This window comes from Nomascus leucogenys, chromosome 24, assembly GCF_006542625.1.
Source record: "Nomascus leucogenys isolate Asia chromosome 24, Asia_NLE_v1, whole genome shotgun sequence".
Taxonomy (NCBI): domain Eukaryota; kingdom Metazoa; phylum Chordata; class Mammalia; order Primates; family Hylobatidae; genus Nomascus; species Nomascus leucogenys.
Window position 1 is genome coordinate 13,256,280 of NC_044404.1, and position 22,983 is coordinate 13,279,262.

The 22,983-nt window shown below is 46.0% G+C and overlaps 1 protein-coding gene and 1 non-coding gene across 6 annotated transcripts in view; both read left to right on the plus strand.

Moving 5' to 3' along the window:
- VPS13D (vacuolar protein sorting 13 homolog D) overlaps positions 1-16,616 on the plus strand; it is a 275,651-nt gene extending 259,035 nt beyond the window's left edge. For all 5 annotated transcript variants that reach the window (XM_030805963.1, XM_030805965.1, XM_030805966.1 and 2 more), the window contains 3 exons: positions 527-658; positions 11,427-11,667; positions 13,479-16,616. In XM_030805963.1, the coding sequence (XP_030661823.1) occupies positions 527-658; positions 11,427-11,667; positions 13,479-13,610 (505 nt within the window). In that variant the 3' untranslated portion in view covers positions 13,611-16,616. The remainder of the gene's footprint in view (positions 1-526; positions 659-11,426; positions 11,668-13,478) is intronic.
- Positions 11,820-11,972, plus strand: LOC115833076. The gene has a single exon (XR_004028528.1). It is a non-coding gene; the product is annotated as a small nucleolar RNA ACA59 (small nucleolar RNA).
- Positions 16,617-22,983: the final 6,367 nt, after the last annotated feature.

The following is a 22,983-nucleotide window of genomic DNA, read 5'->3' on the forward strand; positions in this document are numbered from 1 at the left end:
AAGTCTCAAGGGTTGGTGTGTTCTTACTAAATGCCCAGGATTTTCTTCCAGACCCATCACAAATCCAAAGATGGCTCTCCTGAAGAGATGCCTAGAAAAACAGGGTGCGGCCCGGGGGGATCTATTATAGTAATAACCGCAGGAACGAGAGCCGCCGCTGGTGGGCAGCTCACCATCCGCCAGGACCAGGCTTGGCGGGCACTGTTTTATTTGATCTTCACAGCGGTCCTGTAAGGTAGGTGTCATCGTCCTGTTTCAGAGAGAAAACGGAAACTGAGGGTTAAGGAAGGTAACCAACTAATCCATGATCACATGGCCAGAAAATGGTAGAGGCAGGATTCAAACTCAAATGAGGGTCTTTAACCACTATTTCGTGGTGCATTCACAGGCAATACTGTAGTTTAATTCTGTTCACTAAATGTAGAGTATGTCTCGTATTACTGAGTGCTTTTGTCTTAGTGACAAAGGAAAATCATTTTAACCTGCACACTTAACCTCTTGGCTTTTTGTCCATTTACCCATCCAGGACTCAAGCACAGAGGATTCGGAAACCGCGTTGCTGCACGGGGCCCCAGGGACTGCTTCCCCGATATTCTGAGAGCCAGGCGGAAGGACAGGAGCAGCTCTTCAAACTCACAGACAACATACAGGACGAATTGTAAGTCAGAGCATGGGAAACCAGCCCTGTGGGTCTACTGAGTTGCGTCTTCTCCTTTTGATCCTGAGAAGTCTCCATCTGATCGGAGTTATTTTCATGACTCTTGGACCTTAGATCTGGTCAAAGAATTCCTTGCCCCAAATGTTTTTTAGATTTAGATATAACTGATGGTAAACAGCCTTTTACTCAAAGGAGTGGTTCTCAACTGTGTGCCACAGCCTGGCCTTAGTGTTTTGTTTCTAGATAATGGCAGTCTCTTTCTAGTTAGTTCAAAGAGAGAAGATCATGAATAAAATGTTCTCAATTTTAAGGTTTTTCTCCTGTAAACATTTCTTAAACTTTGATACCCCATTTTTGCTGCAGAATGCTAGCAAAACAAAACAGAAAAACAAATAGCAAACAACTAATAGTTGGACATTTTGGAAATGTATTTTTCTTAAGATTGCTTTGTTACTCTTTAAATATGGAGCTTTATATACCTTGTCATATCTTCAGTTAGTGATATTATTCCTAGTTGACATGGTAGAATTAAGTATTTCACTATTTTAGGATATTTTGCAGAGATCCTTGTAGCATAAAAGTGCTCTGTAACCTGAATAGGTGTTAGAACCACCAGCCCAGAGAAAGCAGTTGGTTGTGTCTGGGAGTAGCAAAATACTAGTTTAATTTCTTCTGATGCTTATTTGTCGTTTCCTTTAAGGTAAAGCGAGCTTCGGAGGATTTTGAGTGCTGTGAATGTTTTTGGTGGGTGGAGGAATGTCTGAAATAGAGGTCAACTGTCAGGATAGTCTTCAGAGTCGTTAGGGACGGTGTTAAGTAGATCTCATCTCATATTTTCATGGCAGTATTTGAATGCGGATATCAAAAGCCAAATCCAGAAGGTATTTGTTGCTTGCCAGATAGAATGGCATCTTCCTGCATGTGCCTTGTGTGACCCCTGTGGTGTTATTAGAAGGTCTCTTGAAAATGGAGTTGTATTTTCTTGTTTTGTCTACTTAGGTTGCCATTATAAAATATTATAGGCTGGGCAGCTTAAGCAACAGAAATTTGTCTTCTCGCAGTTCTAAAGGCTGAGAGGTCCAGGATCAAGGCATCTTCTGATTCTGCTGCTGGTGGGGGTTCTCTTCCTGGCTTGCAGATAGCCCTCTTCTCACTGTGTCCTCACATTGCAGAGAGAGAGGGGGAGCTCTCTGGTGTCTCTTATAAGGGTACTAATCCTATCAGCTCAGGGCCCCAACCTTATGACTTAATTTAACTGTAATTACTTTCTTACTCCAAATGGTCACATTGGGGTTAGGGCTTCCACATATGAATTGGCGGGGAGGGAGTAACTCTGTCCACAGCAGGTGTTGCTAATAGGTTCTGCCGTTTCAGTCCAGTGCCCAGAGTGCCCATCAGTTCACTCCAGGGAGAACTTTATATTCCTGCCTTCCTTGGGGCAGGGATTTGGTACCATGACTGCTCTTGATACTGCTTTGTAGATGGAACTTTTAGCTTTTGGAAGGGGGGTCTAGAGAGTCATTTCTCAGGTCTGGCAGGACGTGGTGCAGAGTCTACTACAATGGCAGCCCTGTGAGGCTGGGATTTTTGCCTGTTCCATTCAGGAAAGAATCCTCAGCACATAGAACAGTGCCTGGCATCTAATAGGTACCCAGTACATATAGCCAGATAGCTGCAGTTCAGCATTTGTGTTCACATGTGTCCATTTTCCAATCATTTGGGGGTTTTTTAGTCACAGGCTAAAAGATCATAAATTATTGCATGTTGTCTTTTCACTTTCCTCCCCAACTCACCTCTATTCAAGTCGAACTATCTGTGGTCACTGAAATGCGTTTGCAGTAGAAGAAATTGCACAGCCAACATAGGACTGCTCCCAGTGAGATACACACATTGAAAAACAGAGCCAGAGAGAGCTAAAAACTGGAATCAAAATGAAATCAGTAAAATAGTTTTCATGAAACTCATGAAATTCATATGAACTAGGAAGAGATATTGGCATGAATGAATTTTGACTTTAAAGATGAAAACCATGTGTCTCCACCCAAGTTGTGGGTTAAATCTTGCCAGTGAATGCTGAAGGAGGCATGTGACCGTGGCCTTCCCAAGTGTACAAGGAAGAAGCCATCAGGGAGTGTGGCGCATGTTCCTCTGAAGTGTCCTCAGTTGTCAGCCTGGGTCTTCGCGGTGGAGTGAACATTACACTCATCACTTTGCAGGAAGGGAGTTTTCAGGAAAAGCCCACGAGCGCCAAATTATACCTCTGACTTTTATCCTAGATTTGTAATTAAAAACATGTTTGAAGACCTAATTATTTGCATATTTCCCTTCAGAGTTAACCCCTTTAAAGGATCTTTAATACCTTGCTCTACTGTTCTGACTAAATGTTTCCACATTTTTTTCCAGTTAGGCTCACTGTTTCACTTCTGGAAAATATTGTGTAATTATTTCCCGATGGAGTGAAAACCCCACAAAGTCCCCAGTGCCTTGGTGACTTCAACTTTGTTCTCCCAGATCGAGTTGCATTTAATTTTGTCATTCTATTTAATTAATTAATATTAAAAAGATAGTTACCGACGTATGATTTCTGGTCTGGCCAGCTGAAAAGTCTTCACTTTCAAATTAATCATGTATTCCTCTGATAAGTTACGCAATTGTCATTGCTTCCCATCTTTCTCAATTTTGGTTTGAAACAGGATCCAGATTAAGATGATGTTAAAGTAAAATTTGTCCTATATGGTGAAATTAATTTTTCTTTCTAACTCATGTCTCATTTGTAGCCAGAAACTCATTTTCTTTTTTTTTAAGGTACCTATTTTATTTCTAATACTGCATCACATGTAACGGTGCACACCAGGCTGGTGAGCAGTAGGGTGGCTCCTGCCTTTTAAAAAATGCTCATGAGCAACCCGCGTGACCTACGAAGCTGCTCTACTATACTGCTGTTTGGAATTAAGACAATTTAAATTGTACTTTTTTTTTTTTTATTGGGTACATAATGAAATGAAGGCAGAAATAAAGATGTTCTTTGAAACCAGCGAGAACAAAGACACAGCATACCAGAATCTCTGGGACACATTCAAAGCAGTGTGTAGAGGGAAATTTATAGCACTAAATGCCCACAAGAGAAAGCAGGAAAGATCCAAAATTGACACCCTAACATCACAATTAAAAGAACTAGAAAAGCAAGAGCAAACACATTCGAAAGCTAGCAGAAGGCAAGAAATAACTAAAATCAGAGCAGAACTGAAGGAAATAGAGACACAAAAAACCCTTCAAAAAATTAATGAATCCAGGAGCTGGTTTTTTGAAAAGATCAACAAAATTGATAGACTGCTAGCAAGACTAATAAGAAAAGAGAGAAGAATCAAATAGACACAATAAAAAATGAAAAAGGGGATATCACCACCGATCCCACAGAAATACAGTCTACCATCAGAGAATACTACAAACACCTCTACGCAAATAAACTAGAAAATCTAGAAGAAATGGATAAATTCCTCGACAAATACACCCTCCCAAGACTAAACCAGGAAGAAGTTGAATCTCTGAATAGGCCAATAACAGGCTCTGAAATTGTGGCAATAATCAATAGCTTACCAACCAAAAAGAGTCCAGGACCTGATGGATTCACAGCCGAATTCTACCAGAGGTACAAGGAGGAACTGGTTACCATTCCTTCTGAAACTATTCCAATCGATAGAAAAAGAGGGAATCCTCCCTAACACATTTTATGAGGCCAGCATCGTCCTGATACCAAAGCCTGGAAGAGACATAACCAAAAAAGAGAATTTCAGACCAATATCCTTGATGAACATTGATGCAAAAATCCTCAGTAAAATACTGGCAAACCGAATCCAGCAGCACATCAAAAAGCTTATACACCACGATCAAGTGGGCTTCATCCCTGGGATGCAAGGCTGGTTCAACATACGCAAATCAATAAATGTAATCCAGCATATAAACAGAACCAAAGACAAAAACCACATGATTATCTCAATAGAGGCAGAAAAGGCCTTTGACAAAATTCAACAACCCTTCATGCTAAAAACTCTCAATTAATTAGGTATTGATGGGACGTATCTCAAAATAATAAGAGCTATCTATGACAAGCCCACAGCCAATATCATACTGAATGGGCAAAAACTGGAAGCATATTCCCTTTGAAAACTGGCACAAGACAGGGATGCCCTCTCTCACCACTGCTATTCAACATAGTGCTGGAAGTTCTGGCCAGAGCAATCAGGCAGGAGAAGGAAATAAAGGGTATTCAATTAGGAAATTGTACTTTTTAAATGTAGTTTTAGAAAGTAACATTTATGAGGTTTTTTTAAATACAGAAAAGTATAAAAAATAAAAGTAGCCTATGCATCCAGCAGCCAGATAAGTCGTTCCTCTTTTCAATTTTTTGTAGAGATGAGGTCTCGCCATGTTGCCCAGGCTGGTCTGAACTCCTGGCCTCAAGTCATCCTCCCACCTCAGCCTCCCAAAGAGCTATGAGGCTGAAGTGGGAGGATCGCTTGAGGCCGGGAGTTCAAGACCAACCTGAGCAACATGGCAAAACCCCATCCATACAAAAGTTAGCCAGGCATGGTGGCATACACCTTTAGCCCCAGCTACTTGGGAAGCTGAGGTGGGAGGATGGCTTGAGCCTGGGAGGTCAAGGCTGCAGTGAGCTGAGATCACGCCACTGCACTCCAGCCTGGGTGACAGAGTGAGACCCTGTCTCAAAAAGATATTCATACACATGGTTAGCAAATCCAAGAGTATAGAAGAAAATAAAATCAAGAGTAAAAGTCTCTTTTCTTGTCTACTTTGTAAACATGTTGTTTACGATTTTAGTACCTTGTCTCCTTGAGAAATTTCAGAGAGAGAGAGAAATCAGGAAAATTTTTGAGCACACCATATGATATTGATTCTAATAGCATATCATTAGAAATACAAACCTTATAGTAACATATACAGTCTCAAAATAAAAACAGTTCCTCCTTCTGAGGAATGGAATAGAATTTATTAGCTTCCATTTCCTAAACCAGGAAATAATGTACTAGTAACTATTGACACTTACAGAATTGGCCATTTGTTGATATGCCCCTGAATTAAAACTTGCATTTGGCAGATGCCTCAGCTACTCTGATAAAGTTAAAGGTTTGCTAAATCTTTAAAAGCTAAATCAGGAGTTCTAAGAGAAGTTTTCAACTTTCCTACTGGTAACATATGTCCAGCATCCAAAGTTGCCTGTGCACTGGCAAATTTCTTGCCTTACCGTAATGCCAGTGCCATTTTCTGAGACAGACTAACGCATACATTTATTGAATCCTACTATGTGCCAGGGTGAGTAAGAAATTTCCTCTGTCCTCAGTGCATTCACAGTTTAGCAGGGGAAGCAGACACTGTATTACCAACAACCTGTAACATATATTGCTGTTAAAATAGAAGTATGAGCAACGTATTATGGAACCACAGATGGGAAGTGATTAATTTATACTGGAAAGCCAGGGAAGGCTTCACAGAGAAGGCGCTGGACAAGTCACCTGACCTTGCAGGAGGCGGAGGAATGTGCCAAGGAGAGAAGGCACATGGGCAGAGCACAGTGCTGGGCAGAGACATGGGCAGAAGAGCTCACGGCAGGTCTAGAGGATTTGGGGTCAGCCTTTTGCAGCAGCAGCACATGTGGAGAGAAGGAGCAGAGGCTGGAAGGGTGGGCTCCCAGGCCAGTTGCTGAAGGCTGACCTTAGTGGTCATGCCGAGGAGCTTGCCTCTCCTGTAGGTGGGAGTGAGATTGTGAGGAAGAGGATCCCACTCAAAATTCCTCATGAAAAATAAACCTTGACAGCAGCAGGTAGAGAGACTGAAGGCAGAAAGCCAGTTAGGCCCGTGGGGTAGTCCAAGTAGAAGGTGGAGAGGCTTGAACACAGTGGCCGTAACGATGACAGGAAGAGGACAGATTGGAGAGGCATTTAGGAGGCAGCGTCAGTGGATCCCTCAACTGCTAAATTGGAATCTGAGTGAGGAGGAGGGTTGTGAGTGGCTCCGGGCTCCTTGCCTGTCTGGTTGATGGGGATGCCATCAGCTGAGGCTGGGAGTGCTGAAGAGCAACGGTTGGAGAAGGAGCATCTCCCCAGTGGACGTGTTGAGGTGCCCTGAAGAGGGCCTGGCACTCAGAGCAACACTGGGCCCAGACCAGGGAGTCAGGGCCATAGGTGGACCTGGGGTGGGTAACGCCTAGGGGTAGAGGAGCCTGTTCCAGGAGCACTGAGTCAGGCGTCTCAGAATGCTTCTGATTTTGAAATGACTCCAGAGGGAGTAGAATCAGGTATATAAATGAGTTATTATTGAAAAAAAAAAAAAAAAAGAGCGGGAGGAAAATTAAGTAGAGTGGCTGAAACAGTTACTTGGCAGATTTCTCCCTGAGAGAAGTTGGTCATGAGTCTGTTTTCCATGTGGCCTTCTAGAGAGAGATCTCTCTCCAATCTGCTGATGAGAGGATGTGTGGGGGAAGGAGGGGTCATCCCCACAGGTTTGGGATAACTGGGCACCTGTTCTCAACAGAAGAGCCACCATTAACTGTGGATCTCTTCTGTGTGGGGCGCGTAGATTAGCTCACACCATCACGGTGGCCCCACAGAGTAGACCCATGGGGTTCTACACATCAAGATGGGGAAGCTCTAGGCAAAGAGAGAGGCGGAGACGACTGGCATCAGGGCAACTGGCTCCCCTGGCGAGACTGCAGCATGGCTTGGGAGGACGTTGTGACCTGCCCCAGAGGAGGCCTGAGGCTGCTGTTGATGGTACTACGGCTGCTATTGAGAATGCCCCGTGTTTCGTGGTTTATGGATGTCATTAGTGACGGTGGGTTCTACTAAGGCGGCACTGGCTCCTGGCAGATTCACCCACTCTTAGCACCTGTCATCTTGGAAGAGGGTGTAAGCTGGTGCTGCAGCCTTCCCTTCTCTCAGAAGAAACTTTCTGACACTGAGCCCCAAGGCCAGAGTATCCTCTTCTCTCCTTAAAGGGGACTTAAAACTTTTTTCTTTCTTCTTTTCTTTTTTTTTTTTTTTCTTTTTAATAGAGATGGGGGTCTCACTATGTGGCCCAGGATGGTCTCAAACTCCTGGGCTCCAGCAATCCTCCCGCCTCAGCTTCCCAAAGTGCTGGGATTATAGGTGGGAGCCACCATGCTCTGCCCCAAGAGGTGAAACTTTTAACCGAGGTTTAAGAATAGTATAAAAATCATATTTTTTAAATAGAATCAATTATAGTATCTACAGCAACCTAAAATGTGTCAACTGAATACTGAGGTGACTTCTCTAGGTCTCAGATTGGAAGGATAAAGCTTATCTGATGCTGTGTGTTTCTCTAGGTCTCAGATTGGAAGGATAAAGCTTATCCGATGCTGTGTGTTTCTGGCTGCATTTTTTTGCTCCCCTTTCCTCTCAGTTAATAACAGATCAGAGAACAGAAGGAGTGTGCTCAGGGCCACCTGAGACCATGGTGGCCTTCTTCCCTCGAGGTTTTTCCAACAGTCACTCGTTTGTGGACCAAAAGCAGGCCTTGCGGGATGCTTGATTCTAAGGGCAGTGAAGAGAAGAGAGCCTGGGTTTGAGACTACGAAGCAGTGTGAGCACCTCAAGGAACCTTAAGTGAGGCAAAGGAAAGCCTGGGAGAACTAGGCCAGGGAGGGGGAATTGCCTGTTGCTTTAGAGAAAGGGAACGGAAGAAGGTGCAGCTGGGCAGAGGGGAGGGTGTGGAGCGTGCCACGTTTGCCAGGCTTCTCTTACCACCCTGAGTTTTGCTGCTTCTCTCACAGAGTGACAAGTTTGGTATCAGGCTCCATTAGATAAAGGGTCTGGTCTGGAGCTATTTAATTATTCTTTGATGTGTTTGGCAGATTTTGTAAAAAAAGAAAAAGAAAAAATTAAATTAAAATTAATAATAATAACGATGATGATGCAACCCAAAGCCCTGGCCATTGTGGGATGCAGGAAAGCTGCAGGAGGATGATGGGCCAGAGCTGTGGCCGCCTGGTCCCTGGGGTCACTGCCCAGTTCCAGCTGTGGCCTCACTCTCTCCCTTCTTCCTTCCTTCAGCCAGACCCTTGGCTCTGATCTGCTTTTGATTTGAAAGGACTTTAGAACATTTCACGCACAATTTCCAAAAATATGTTATTATCAGTAGCAGCTTCGGGGCATGCACAGGGTCCTGGACTTACAGGACAGAGATCCGTGTGGAGTGACAGCACTGCCTTCCTCCACTTACCTTTCTGTATGGACATGAATTCCTTGACCTCCGTGCTCACTTTGTGAAGAAAACTGGCAGGGATTACCCTCTCCATCAGAGAGATGAAGGAGTCTGGGCTACCAAGAAAGCAGCGGACTTGGCCAGAGTCAGCCAGCGGGCTGGGCTTTCCTGCCGGCTCGGCCTGTGTTTCCTTCGCTGTGCTCTCTACTTTTCCGGAGGGCGTCCCAGCTCAGAGTCACCCCTCCTCCAGAAGTGGTTCTGGCCTGATGGAGGACTTGAACCATCTGGGGCATCTTGGAAAAGAGTCTGTTTTAAAGCCTATAGAAGTGTTCTGGGATGGAAAGCACACTAGTCATGTCGGCCACTCTGGCCTGGGTGTGAGAGCATCTGTCCGGATGGGAAGCCCTTGGCTGACATGTAAATGTCAGCTATGTCGAGTGCCTAATGTGGTGGCACTGGGGGCTGGGGGCTGGGCATTGAGGTGGAAGTGCCTGTGCTGTGCTCACCTAGAGGAAAGAACCTCAAATCTCAGTTAGATTTTTCATGCACATTCCTGCTGTCATCCCAATCATGGTGGCCAACTTTGGAGTCTCCTTGGAGAGCCCGTGACGGCCTCAGTGGCTGTGCACCAGGCCCACCGATGCTCAGGGGTGTAGGCTGCTCCAGGGTCTCAGCTCGGGTCCCCACCGGTTCTGGCTGGCGCTGTGTCACCTCTTCTCTGTGTCAGGATCATTTTTATCCCTCTCTGTCTGTCTTTCTGTCTTTCCCCGCGCCCTCCTTTCTTCCCTGGACCAGCTATTTCAGATTCCATTCAACTCTGTTCAGTGATGCTGCTGCTCTCAATGCTGTTAGAGCGCAAGATGTGAGAATGTCTGTGCTGAGTGGCCTGTACACTGAAGGCTGTGGGTCTGTCTAATTTTGGCACTGAGACTTTACAAGTCTACATTCTTGGCATTGCCAACCAGTTAGAATAGAACAATAAACCCCAGTTTTTGTCATGGGCGTCTGTAATTAAAATGGCAACTGGAATAAGGCAGACACTTACTGAGTGCTGACGGGGTGGCCAACTCTGTGGGGTGCTCAGGGAGACACGGTGCTGTGAGATACGGACCCCACTTACAGGGCTCACCTCGTAGTCAGAGAGCAAAGAGACTTATCCAGGACACGTGGAAAGAACGAGTTTGTGCTTGGCTGTGCTTTGGGGGCCATCACAATTAAATGCTCAAAAGTGGAGGAGAGGCTGGAGTATATGGGGGATGCTTCACAGAGAAGTTAGAACCTGTGATCCTTGCGGGGAGGGGGATGGGATTTAGAGAAGTTGAGAGAGCAGGTGTGCATCCTGCACGGACCCCAAGTGAGCGAGGGCCCGGCAGCCTGTTCCCCTCGACAGGCAGGTCACCTCCTACCCCCAGGCTTCTGCCTCCTTCAGAGGACCTGGGAACAACGCCGTTCTGGACCCAGGTTTCAGAACACTTCCAGGTGGAGCCTGGCTCTGAGCAATTCAGTTTGCCAGAGGGAGCTTGACCGCCACTCTGTCGTCAGCCTTTAGTATTCCTGCCGCCGTCCATCCTTGTCTGCTGTCCCTGGACGCTGCAGCCCCATTGTGAAGGGCTGTCACAAGATGCAGGGGAGGCAGCCAGGCCGGGGGGAACTGTCACGCTGTTCCCAAGGTTCACTGCTCTTCATTCAGTGGCCAGAGAGGTTTGATGTGCATAAATTTCCACTTTAAATGTGTGAGCTCCATGATAGAGGAATTCAGTTTTTTCGGAGTGGCCCTAAAGCTCCTGAAGTAACAACTAGAAGTTTCCAAAAGGAAGATGACAGCTTTACCTAAGAAAGCGTTTTCTGACTCTTCGAGTTTTCTGAACATGAAGTGGATAGGGGAGTGCCCTGTCCCTGGAGGTGCTGAGCTTAGAGAGGGAGGAAGCGGATGTGGGAGTACAGGTGTTTTAACGCCAGGCTGTCTCTTCATGGCGTGCCGTTTGATGAACCTGTTTAATTCTGCTTTTTCCTCCTCAGCTTTCAGCGCCCCCAGCCATGTCTTCTCGCCCCTTCATGTTTCCCTCCCCTCTGCCAGGCAGTTCACTTTCTCAGCTGCGTTGTGTTTTCTGTTTTGTCCAATAGAGTATTGTTACAGTTTTCTGTAAGCTTTAAGCTATCCAAAAATGCCCACAGGAAAATAACAACAAACACCCCACAAGATACAATTTCAGGATATAAAAGTATTTCTATTGTTGAAATTGTTGGTGGTCATCATTAGCTGACGTTTATCCAGCACCCCATCGAGGGGTGTGGGGTGCCATGGCCATGGGCGTCACAACAGCCTCCTGAGGCCAGGCCCACTTTTGTTCCTAATTTACAAAAGTGGAAGCTGAAGCTCAGCGTGATTAAGCCACCTGCCCAAGGTGTAGTGAGCAAGGGGGCCGGGATTCGCACTCAGGCCCTGGGGCCACAGAGCCCACAGTGGGCCTCCCCCTGATGCTGGGCGAAGCCCCAGGTGTCACTCCTGTGTTCCCGTCTCGCTTTGCAGCTTCATCGCTGTGGAGAACATTGACAGCTACTGCGTGCTCATCTCCTCCAAAGCTGTTTATTTCCTGAAAAGTGGAGACTACGTGGATCGAGAAGCCATTTTCCTAGAAGTCAAATACGATGACCTCTACCACTGCCTTGTTTCCAAAGACCATGGGAAGGTGTATGTGCAGGTGACCAAGAAAGCCGTGAGCACGAGCAGTGGAGTGTCCATCCCCGGCCCCTCCCACCAGAAGCCCATGGTGAGTGCCCGGCTGTTCTCAGGCTCCTGAGGGGCGGGGCCAGGGCCTCGATGCCTCTGCCCTGCTTCCCCCTCCTCAGCAGGAGCTCATTTAGGAGGTTCAGGCTGGGCCCTTCCCAGGAGTGCTGCCTCTCAGTCCTGAACATGGGAGGGGCCCGGGGTATGTTCCTGGGGTGATGCTGCCCTCCCAGCTGGCCCATGGGTGACCCTGGGAACGTTAACTGCCTCACAAGGTTTGTGCCTCAGTTACCCATAGATGTAGTGAGGGTAACAATACTTAACTCTCGTTGGTGATAAGGAACAGCTAACACAACACACAGGGTTTTTCTGCTCCCCAAATGGGATTCTTCAGTGCACCGAATCGAAGAAAGCGCTGGAGCTCACTCACGCTGGCTTCTCCATTGTTTCTCCTTAACGGTGGAAACCATAACTTTTGTTCTAGTAGCATCTAGCGTGCTCAATAAGTACTTGTAAATAAAAGTTATACTTTGCCTCCAAAGGGGACAAGGTATTGTTATGACAAGGCTTTTAAATAATAAAGCTCCTGCGAGTAGCTAACGTTCCTGGAGGGCTGGCTGTCTTGTGGGTTGTCTGATCACTGTGTTGCTGTCATCCCCTCCTCACTATTGGTCATGGCAGGTGATTCATTCAAGGCTACACAGCTGACCTTGAGGAGCCGGGGTTCAAATCCAAGTGGCTTGGCACCAGAGCTGGCTGCAGAGCCCCTCTCGGATCTGTCTCTGGCCAGTCGACCCTGGTGGCTTGCCATGACACCCAGGTGTTAGTCCTGCTCATTCTCACCCAGTATACCCGGATTTTGAAGCTTGCATTCAAGAATGATACGTTAATCAAAAGGGCCTGCCCACTTCTGCTCTCTCTACGGATCGGAAATAGCACCAGCCTTATTGGGCCTCTCTCCTCCGGAGTCCTTTGGCCTCCCCCTGCTCAGGAATGCACTTGGGCCTGTTTGGGCTTGTGTAAGGCTCCCCTGGGGTCATTGGCTTAAGTTAGAGCTGGCTAATGAAGAGGGCGAGCACCTCAAAGTGTGAGTATTTCTCCAGATCCCTTCACTGTAGCAGGTGGGCAGCCTCGCCCACTATACTTCTGCCCCTTTCAAAGCAGGTGGGCAGAGAGGTGTTTGTGGTAAGAAAGACCTAGAGGCTTTTGTTCACTGATTCTTCTTCCTTCATCAGCCGTTACCAGACCTTAGATGTGAATCCCACATTCTTGCTCTTGGTCTTACCTCTGCAGATCAGTTATGGCCGGTGGGGGGAGGTCTCAAATGTCAGGTGAGTATGGGTTGGCTGTACAGTCCTGGGGAATGTTTAAAAAGACAGACTGGCCAGGCGCGGTGGCTCATGCCTGTAATCCCAGCACTTTTGGAGGCCAAGGCGGGTGGATCACGAGGTCAGGAGTTTGAGACCATCCTGGCTAACACGGTGAAACCCCATCTCTACCAAAAAAAAAAAAAAAATTGTTAGCCAGGCACACGCCTGTAGTCCCAGCTACTTGGGAGGCTGAGGCAGGAGAATCGCTTGAACCCGGGAGGCGGAGGTTGCAGTGAGCCAAGATTGCGCCTGGGCAACAGAGACTCCGTCTCAAAAAAAAAAAAAAAAAAAAAAAAAATTTGCAGGGACCCACCCCAGACTTGTGAGTGCAATTGAAGTAGGAGCAGCCCCGGCCATCACTGTTTCTTTGACGTGTACATCCCATCCTGAGACGCAGCTGGGCTGGGAGCCGCCGCCTGGGTGGATCTGATTCCTGGGTTTCCCCATCCTGGGGACAGGTGACCCATCCTGTTCTCCTCCTTAGGTCCACGTGAAATCTGAGGTCCTCGCTGTCAAGTTGTCACAAGAAATAAACTACGCAAAGAGCCTCTACTATGAACAGCAGCTTATGTTAAGACTCAGCGAGAACCGAGAGCAGCTGGAGTTGGACTCCTGAAGCCCCGCTGCCGAGACGGGCGCTCCCGACACAGCGCAGACCCACCAGGAGGAAAGAGGCCCAGCTCTCGGCTGACGTTAGAGGCAGAACCGGAGTCGGGTTTGGGGAAGTTGTCAAGGAATGAGGGAAAGTAAATCCTCATGAGGAAAAGTATAAATGGAAATTGTATTAATTTGTGAGGCAGGGAGTTATTTTAGATTATGTGAAATAATTTTTAAAGGTATTGGTTAAATAGCGTTTAAAAACATGTACTGAGATGAATCTAATTTTTAGATTGCCCTGTATTTTGTTAACATGTATATATGTACAACAGTGTGTTTGTAAATATATAGGAAAGTTTCTGAACAGGGCCTGTGCTATGTGTAAAGGTTTGTTAACTGTAAAGTAATATAAAATTATATTGGATCTTCTATTGCACTAATTCTAGATGTCTAATTCAGGATACTGTCTATAGAAAGGCATTCTTAAAAGTTAAAGAATGTTACGTCTTAGTTTTGGAGACTAAAGTATTCCCAGTAAAGTGGGTTGAGGTGAGGGCTGTGGTCCTGAAAGGGACGCCTTTGACATCGTGGCTGTCCAGTTGGGCCGTGAGCTGTGGCACCCAGGACTGGCGCTGGCCCTTCGGAAGGATCTAGGAGAGGGACTTGGGAGCCCACTTTTAATTTCTCACCCCCATTTTACAAAGAGTGCTTAGATTCTCGCAAATTATGTTTTAAGTTATCCATTTGGCTTTTTCCTAACTAGTCTTACCAAACTTAGGGGGAAACCTGTGCTCCATTACCACACGTGTGCAAGTCAGCATTGTAAGTTTTCTCAGGTTATTATTAGAGAGGTTGGAAACATTGGTAAACTCTGTTGATTGAGAAGGAAAAAAAAAATCCCATTGAACTATTGCAACAAATCAGAAATCCACATAAGAGTGCTCTCCTGCCTGGGCAGCAGCAACCAAGAACAAAGCCCCGGAACTGTTTTCTTTTTAATAAAGCCACAGGCAGGCATCGCAGCTCCACAGCCCGAGGAGACACAGGATGGAAACCCCAGGATGAGAAGGGAGCAGGGAGAGTTCCAGAAAGGGGGATGAAATAGGAGTATTAAAAAGCTGCGTGGGTAAGCTTTTCGTGGAACCAAGATTTGACGAAGACATCTCTTATCCTTGGTTTTAAATTCCTACTGGGAGCAAGGCCTAGTATGAGCGCCCTGGGTCTTGTTTTTGGTGTTTTCGCTTTTCTGTAAGGATTAAGCAGATAGGGAGAAGGGAAAAAGGGCCTCACTTTAGAATGAATGAGTCACCTTGTGATTTTTAAATTTTTATTTTAATAAAGCTAATCAATTTCCACAACCTTGTCACATGTAGCTGAGTCTGGGATGACTCAGTGGATCAGTGGATGCGTGGAAGGTTTTGGTGTTTATAACTCATGACCCAAATCCTTCCAAGACACAAATGAAGCTAATCTTCTTCCCCTCCCTTTCCTCTCCCACTTCCCCTCTGTGTCTCTGTGTCTCTGTGTGTGTGTGTGTGTGTGTGTGTGTGTGCACGCATGCAGAGAGGAAGGAAGGGAGCTTTAGCACAAGTAGCTACATAGTGTTCAAGGATCAGCTTTCTTGAACTCCGAGGCTTGGTTGCCTTTGCTGAACTCCAAGTTAGTGGATTGCAGAATTGAAACTTGGCTTTTGCAGCACTGGGTGAGTTTTAGTTTGTGTGCGTCTTGCTGGGGGGTGGTCATGATTGTCTCAGTACTCATGCACTGCACAAGATGGCAGCAGGATACAGCCAAGTGGCAGCTCCTCCGCAGCTTCCTCCTCAGCCTCCCTCTTTGCACCCCCACAAGTTTGGCTTGTGGTTTTTGTCATCAGTAACCCACTGCCTGAGATCATGATCTCTTAAAAGATGAGACTCTTGGAAGGGTTGATTGTATGCGTCAGTGAGCCTTCTATCACCTTCTGGAACAAAGTCACTTGAAATCTCTTGATGAGATTAAGGAGTTTAGTGTTACTAAGAAAATCCGCTTTGGGCCGCAGCAGTGCTGGGTGTTCTCAGACCTGACTGAGGAAGTTAGCTCTGGGCTGCCCTGTGGGCTGGTGCTTCAGGAGGAATCCAGAGAAGTGTTCAGATGCCCCCCTTGGGCTCCTTTCTAATTTTAATCAGCTCTTTAAATAGCTGCCCATCTCCTGTGATTGCACAACCAAGCACTTTGACATTTGCACCTTAGGAGAGGCAGATGTTAAAATGGAATCCAAAGACCATCTAGGGCGGGGCTGGGTGGGAGATGGGAGGGCCAGCTGCGAGCTGCTCCACTTCTCAGCTCTCCCCTGCCCTGCAGCCCTGGGCCAGACAAGGCCAGAAGGTTTCAGGGGCATTTGACATCCCCTCCTGGTTCTCACCAGGAAAACATCTAAAGCTTTGGAGGAAACAGGCCCTGCCCCTGGCTCCTTAAATGCCCCGTCTCTTTGTAAACTGATATGCAGCCAGCAATGCCTAAGACTTTGTTAAGATCATTTATGCTGCTTTTCTTTCCGCCTCAAACACGCAGTTCATCTCTGAGGAAAGTAAAATAAGTGGAATAAGAGTAAATTGGGTAAGGAGATATCCAAAGCTACCCAGTCCCTTGACCCAGCACAGTTGGCCGACCCGTGTCACTCCCTGGCTGTCGCTGCTTCTCTGTGCCCACTGAAGGGTGAGCCAGGCCAGTGCTTCCCCAGCCCCTGGGCCTGGTCACTACACAGTGGAAAACAGGCAAGCGGCCCCTTCCCCCAAATCCCAGAGTGTCTTGCTGCTTGGTGGGTACTCATCGCAACGTTCTGAAGGCTCCGGGGCCATTTTGTTTGTAAGTATGATCTGTGCCTCAAAATACCATAGTAGCTGCTTGATAAAATTCTAAAAATATCTGGTTCTCTGTTATGTAAACACTATTACAGTCACCAGTGTGTGAAGACTCTTGAGTCTGGTTCTCATATCAGAATCATCATTTTTCTTCCTGTGGAATAAAATGCTCTGTGGACTTCCCAGACTTGTCCTTTTGTTTTCTTCTGGTCTCTTGGTGACCCACAGCTGCTAGAGCTATCGCCAGTGACAAACACCAAACATAGTGTGATGTTCACAATAAAATGTGGCCTCTCCCCCCAAGCCTGGGGAAGCACCCCCACACCTTAACCAGTCTCAGCCTCCCAAGAGGAAGTGGCAGTCTCCGTGCTACACTGGCTGCTGCTCAGTCCACTCTGAGGTTCCTAGTCCAAGCCCCAGCGGGACAGACGTCACATTTAGGGTTTAGGCAGCTGAAGAAGAAACAGCAAAGGAGGCCGGGCACGGTGGCTCACGCCTGTAATCCCAGCACTTTGGGAGGCTGAGGCAGGCGGATCACAAGGTCAGGAGATTGACACCATCCTGGCTAACATGATGAAACCTCGTCTCTAACACCCACTATATCGCCCCTCTCTATTCCATCCACTCCACCTCAAAATTAATAACCTCGTGTGTCGCCCAAATTTTCACCACGTTATATAATTATGTATATAACTAAAAATACAAAAAATTAGCTGGGCATGGTGGTGGGCACCTGTAGTCCCAGCTACTTGGGAGGCTGAGGCAGGAGAATTGCTTGAACCCGGGAGGCAGAGGTTGCAGTGAGCCGAGATCACGCTACTGCACTCCAGCCTGGCACAATAGCCTGGCAACTCTGTCTCAACAACAACAACAAAAAAAAAAAAGAAACAGCAAAGGAGACTCAGAAGGATCATCCAGAGATGGAGTGACACCAGGAGGGGGTGGATCCTAGAAGCTGAGGCCAGAAAGGTTTCAAAGACTATTGAGTGCTGCTGCTAAGTCAGGTGGGATGCGGACCAACAATTATCAATGGACCTAGCAATGCTGAAGTCACTGGAGATCTTTCTGAGAACGGTTTCAATGGAGCATTGGAGGTGAAAGCTGGGTTGGAGTCGATTCAAGAGGAAAATGGAAGGAGAGAAATATCAACAGCTCCCTAGAGGAATCTGGCCATAAATGGAGAGAACTGACCAGAAATTCAAGAGGGCAGGGAAAGAATAAGGGAGAAGAGGGCCTGGCGGGCCAGGAAGATGGGTGGAGGTGGGAGAGCTTGAGATTCGGTTGATTGCTCCTGTTTTCTCACATCAGGCAAGAATGAATACAGGGCAGGAAGTGATGCAGATTTGGAGAGAGAGAAGGTACACATAGTCATGTAGGATGACGGGAAAGGGAATAGGCCACAGAAGCATGGTATGTTTGCCGGGCGACATTAAGGACCCATTTGACATCGATGACCATGAATTTACAGCGGAATCGGGCAGCCTGGTTGTATTTTTGTCCGGCCACATTTAGCTGCACAGCTTCAGTGTTGTAGGATAGGCAAAGAATTGGCTTTAATCAAGAAATGTTCCCCCTCACCTATTCAAGTACCTCATCCACCGTTGCCCAGTTGAACTGGCCAAGAGCCAGTCAGAACAAAATGTCAACAGAAATCCAAAAGCCTAGAGAAGGGAAGGCCTATGCTTTCCAAACCAAAGCTTCTGAAGACTATGCCCCTTCCAAGTGGGAGGTGTGGTTAGCAACCCCCACATGCACACACAATTAGACTCTTCAGGGGTTCACAGATGCAGTGGGACAGTCAGTGTTTGACGGTGAAGCAGCCAGCCACTCCAGGGCATGGGGATGTCATTGACATAGAAAGGGTATGTGTATGACGATCTTCCATTTCCTCAGCCGAGTTCAGCAAGGCGTCTTGCAGGTATTGGTCGGCTACAAACACAGCTTTCACCCCAGCTCTTTAGACCAAGAATGTGATTTCTAGCACCGTAAGAGATACTTGATGTTTGCTGTTCACTGCACACTGCATCCCAAGACCCTAAGAACAGAAAGTGCTTCCTGAACACACGCCCAAGCATGTTCATTATTATTTAGAAGTTTGGATTAACCTGGAAGAGCACTTCTTCAGGAAACTGGAAGTGAGATTGCACTCGCATCTGCAGGGGTCTTGAAGATCATCCAAGTTGTGGCTCTCTGGCTAGGGGCATGATAAAAGCAATCATAAAGACCAGAGAAAGGGATTGTAATTCCAGCGCTTTAGAAAGCCAAGCCAGGAGGATCAAGACCAGCCTAGGCAACAGAGGGAGACCCTGTCTCTACTAAAAAAAAAAAAAAAAAAAAAAAAAAGGCCAGGCATGGTGATGGATGCCTGCAGTCCCAGCTTCTTGAGAGGCTGAGGCAAGAGTATCACTTAAGCCCAGGAGGTTAAGGCTGCAGTGAGTTCGATTGCACCACTGTACTCTAGCCTGGGTGACTGAGCAAGACCGTGTCAAAAAAAACAAAAAAAAAAAAAAACAACACTGCTGAATAATCCTACTGACACTTTTTAAAAGTAGTCTTCCCTCTTTGCTCCCCCCACTATATCGTCCCTCTCTATTCCATCCACTCCACCTCAAAATTAATAACCTTGTGTGTTGCCCAAATTTTCACCACATTATATAATTATGTATAGTTTCATATGCAGATAGACATATTCATAGATTCCTAACATTTGTGTTTACAAAAATGGAATCTATTAAACACTGTTTTGTGACTTGCTTTTCTCACTGTTCCCTCAGGCTGGTATCACTCTAGTTTATTCTCTGAAGTGCTGCATGTTCATTAATGGTGTAAATGTTCTATAATTTGCTCACCTATTCCTGCTTCAGTGGGCATTCACTTTGCTTTCCAGATGCTTCCACCCTGCCCCGAAGATCAACACTGCAATAGATGCCCTCATATGTATGCATTTACACGCCAGTTCTATTTCTGTGCAGTCGCTTCACGGGAGCTGATTAGTTAGGAGGTATGTTCCAGACCACTTTCCCCCAGTGCTGGTGGGAATGTGAAGGGCAGCACCCATCCCTGCGCCTCTTACCTGTCTGATGGGTACAAAGTGATAGTTCATTGTTACTTTATCTTGCGTGTCCCCAGCAGTGAATTTGACCATCGTTTTGTTTGTTGGCATTTGGATTTACTGTTAGGAACGGCATTTGCTGAATTACAGCAAATGCCTTTCAGCATCTATTATTATGAACAGTTTATTATTATACTGTTTCTTCTCCTTTAATTTTTGTTTAAGTAACATGTTGATAGATTTCCTGATACAGAACCACTCTTAATCCCTGGAATAATGGATTCCACTTGGATAAAATGTGTTAGTTTGTTATTCTTTTGATACATTCCTGGCTCTTTTGCTAACATTTTGAGTCCTGGCACTTTTTAAGTGAAAGTGGCCTATAATTTTCTTTTTTTCAGAGTAACGTTTTTTTTTCTTTTGAGACAGGGTCTCACTCTGTTGCCCAGGCTGGAGGGCAGTGGCTCAGTCTTGGCTCACCACAACCTTGAACTCCTGGGCTCAAGCAATCCTCCCACCTCAGCCTCCCATGGAGCTGGGGCTATAGGCATGTGCCACCTTGCCCGGCTAATTTTTTTTTATTTTGAGTAGAGATAGGGTCTTACTGTGTTGCCCAGGCTGGTCTCAAACTCGTGGACTCAACTGATCCACCTGCCTCAGCTTCCCAAAGTGCTGGGATTATAGGCATGAGCCACGGTGCCCGGTCTCTTCATCAGACTTTAGAATGAAAATTATGCTGTCTTCGTAGAATGGACTGGGGAACTTAACACCATTTGGCTTACAATACTTAAATTACATTAGAATTTTCTGTTCTGATTTTCAAAGCTTGGATAAAAGCGGGCTGTAAACCCTTAGGTTATAAAACTTTTTTTTGAGATGGAGCCTCGCTCTGTCGCCCAGGCTGGAGTGCAGTGGCGCAATCTCAGCACACTGCAACCTCTGCCTTGTGAGTGCAAGCAATTCTCCTGCCTCAGCCTCCCGAGTAGCTGGGACTAGAGGCGCCCGACACCAGGCCCAGCTAATTTTGTGTGTGTGTATTTTAGTAGAGACAGGGTTTCACTGTGTTGCCCAGGCTGGTCTCAAACTTCTGAACTCGGGCAATCCGCTCGTCTCGGCCTCCCAAAGTGCTAGGATTACAGGCATGAGCCACTGTGCCTGGGCTAGAACTCTTTTCAATGGTGCCGTTTAATCATCATCCCGCACTCTACTCTGTTTATTGGAGTATTCAAGTTTTCCATTTCTTCATAGGTCAATTTTGGTAACATTTGATTTTTTTTAATCATTCAGTTCTCTTAACTTTTTGAATTTGTTGCTGGTACAGTTGCATGTATTCTCTTAAAATTATTTTAAGGCCTCATATCTGGTTATTACTCCTTTCTCATTCCTTATCTTGCTTGATTAAAAAAAAAAAAAAAAAAAAAAAAAAAAAAAAAAAAAAAAAAAAAAAAAAATTTTTTTTTTTTTTTTTTTCTTTTTTTGTTTTTACTTTTTTTTCATAACTAACTTTTTGAGGAGTTAGTGTTCTTTTCAAAGAACCGGTTCGAAATGTACTTTTCTTTGCTACTTTTTGTTATTTTATTGATCACATCTTTAATCTTTTGGTCCCTATACCTGGCCTGTTTTGATTTATTTTGCTATTCTTTTCTTGCTTTCTAAGGTAAGTATTTTGTTTTGTAGTGTTGTGTTTTTTTCATCTTTCTTATTTTTAGGTTATAAATTTTCCTCTGGTACTCTGTTTGCCTCATTAATTTTGGCATTAAGCGTTCTCCTTTTATTGCTTTCTATGTAGTCTTTAATTTTGCTTTTAATTTCTTCTTTGATCTAAGGATTACCTACTTGTTAATTTCCAAATATTATCTTATTTATCTATCTGTCTGTCTATCATCTATCTATCTGTCTGTCTATCTAATCATCTATCTATCTGTCTATCATCTATCTGTCTATCTATCTGAGACGAAGTCTGGCTCTGTCGCCCAGGCTGGAGTGCAGTGGTGCAATCTTGGTTCACTGCAACCTCTGCCTCCCAGGTTCAAGTGATTCTCCTGCCTCAGCCTCCCGAGTAGCTGGGACTTGGTATGCCACACACCTGGCTAATTTTTTGTATTTTTAATAGAGATGGGGTTTCACCATGTTGGCCAGGCTGGTCTCGAACTCCTGACCTCAAGCAATCCTCCCGCCTCAGTCTCCCAAAGTGCTGGGATTACAGGCATGAGCCACTGTGCCCAGCCAAATTATCTCCTTTAAATTAATGTTTTGAAGTTTATTGGATTATGATCAGTAAATAAATGTAACCTGAAGATTTCTACACTCTAAAAACATCTGGGCTGCGCGCAGGGGCTCATGCCTGTAATCCCAGCACTTTGGGAGGCCAAGGTGGGCAGATCACTTCAGCTCAGGAGTTTGAGATCAGTCTGGGCAACACAGCGAAACCCCATCTCTGCAAAATATACAAAAATGAGCCTGGCGTGGTGGTGCGCGCCTTAGTCCCAGCTACTTGGGTGAGAGGATCCCTTGAGCCGGGGAGGTTGAGGCTGCAGTGAGCCATAACCACTGCACTCCAGCCTGCATAACAAAAGTGAGACTCTGACCAAAAAAAAAAAAAAAAAATTCGTTGTAATTTTCTTATTGTCCAAGTACTTGATCGGTTTATGTAAATGTTCCAGGGCCAGGCTCAGTGGCTCATGCCTATAATCTCAGCACTTTGGGAGGCCGAGGCGGGCAGATCATGAAGTCAGGAGTTCAAGACTAGCACGGCCAATATGGTGAAACCTCGTCTCTACTAAAAATACAAAAAAATTAGTCGGGCATGGTGGCTTGCGCCTGTAGTCCCAGCTACTTGGGAGGCTGAGGCAGAAGAATTGCTTGAACCCAGGAGGCGGAGGTTGCAGTGAGCCGAGATCGTGCCACTGCACTCCAGCCTGGGCAACAGAGCGAGACTCTATCTAAAATAAATAAATAAATGTTCCATGAGCATATGAAACAAAAGTATATTCTCTCTTTGAGGCATGCAAATAGACAGACAGACAGACACACAGAACTTTGTAGACTGTCTGAATTAAGTCCTGCAGGATCTTATTTTGTGTGTGGGAGAGACTGCCTTGCATCTTCAAGTGGCCTGAGGGGCAGAGTTTCTAACTCCAGCTATATCCTTTGGAAGTGCAGTAAGTGCTTAAAGTAAACAAAGTTAGAAGAAAGGAAAAAGAACACAGCAGCCTTAATTAAGCTTCCTCCAAATACTCCAGTTGGAACTTCAGAAGGATTTGATGCTGAACAATTGCACTACAGAGCTGCCTGCCCTACGCCCAGGAGCGGGGCCAACCCATTTGTCGCTGAGAGGAGCCAGACCGTGTTCTCCCACAGTCTTACCCAAGGAGCACAGCCAGCGTCAGCAGCTCCCAGGGGCTCATAAAACTTCACACCTCATGCTTATTCTGGTCTGACTCAAAAGCACAGAAAGGTCATGGGTACGTTTTGACTTGGAGGAAATGTGTGAATCTAGA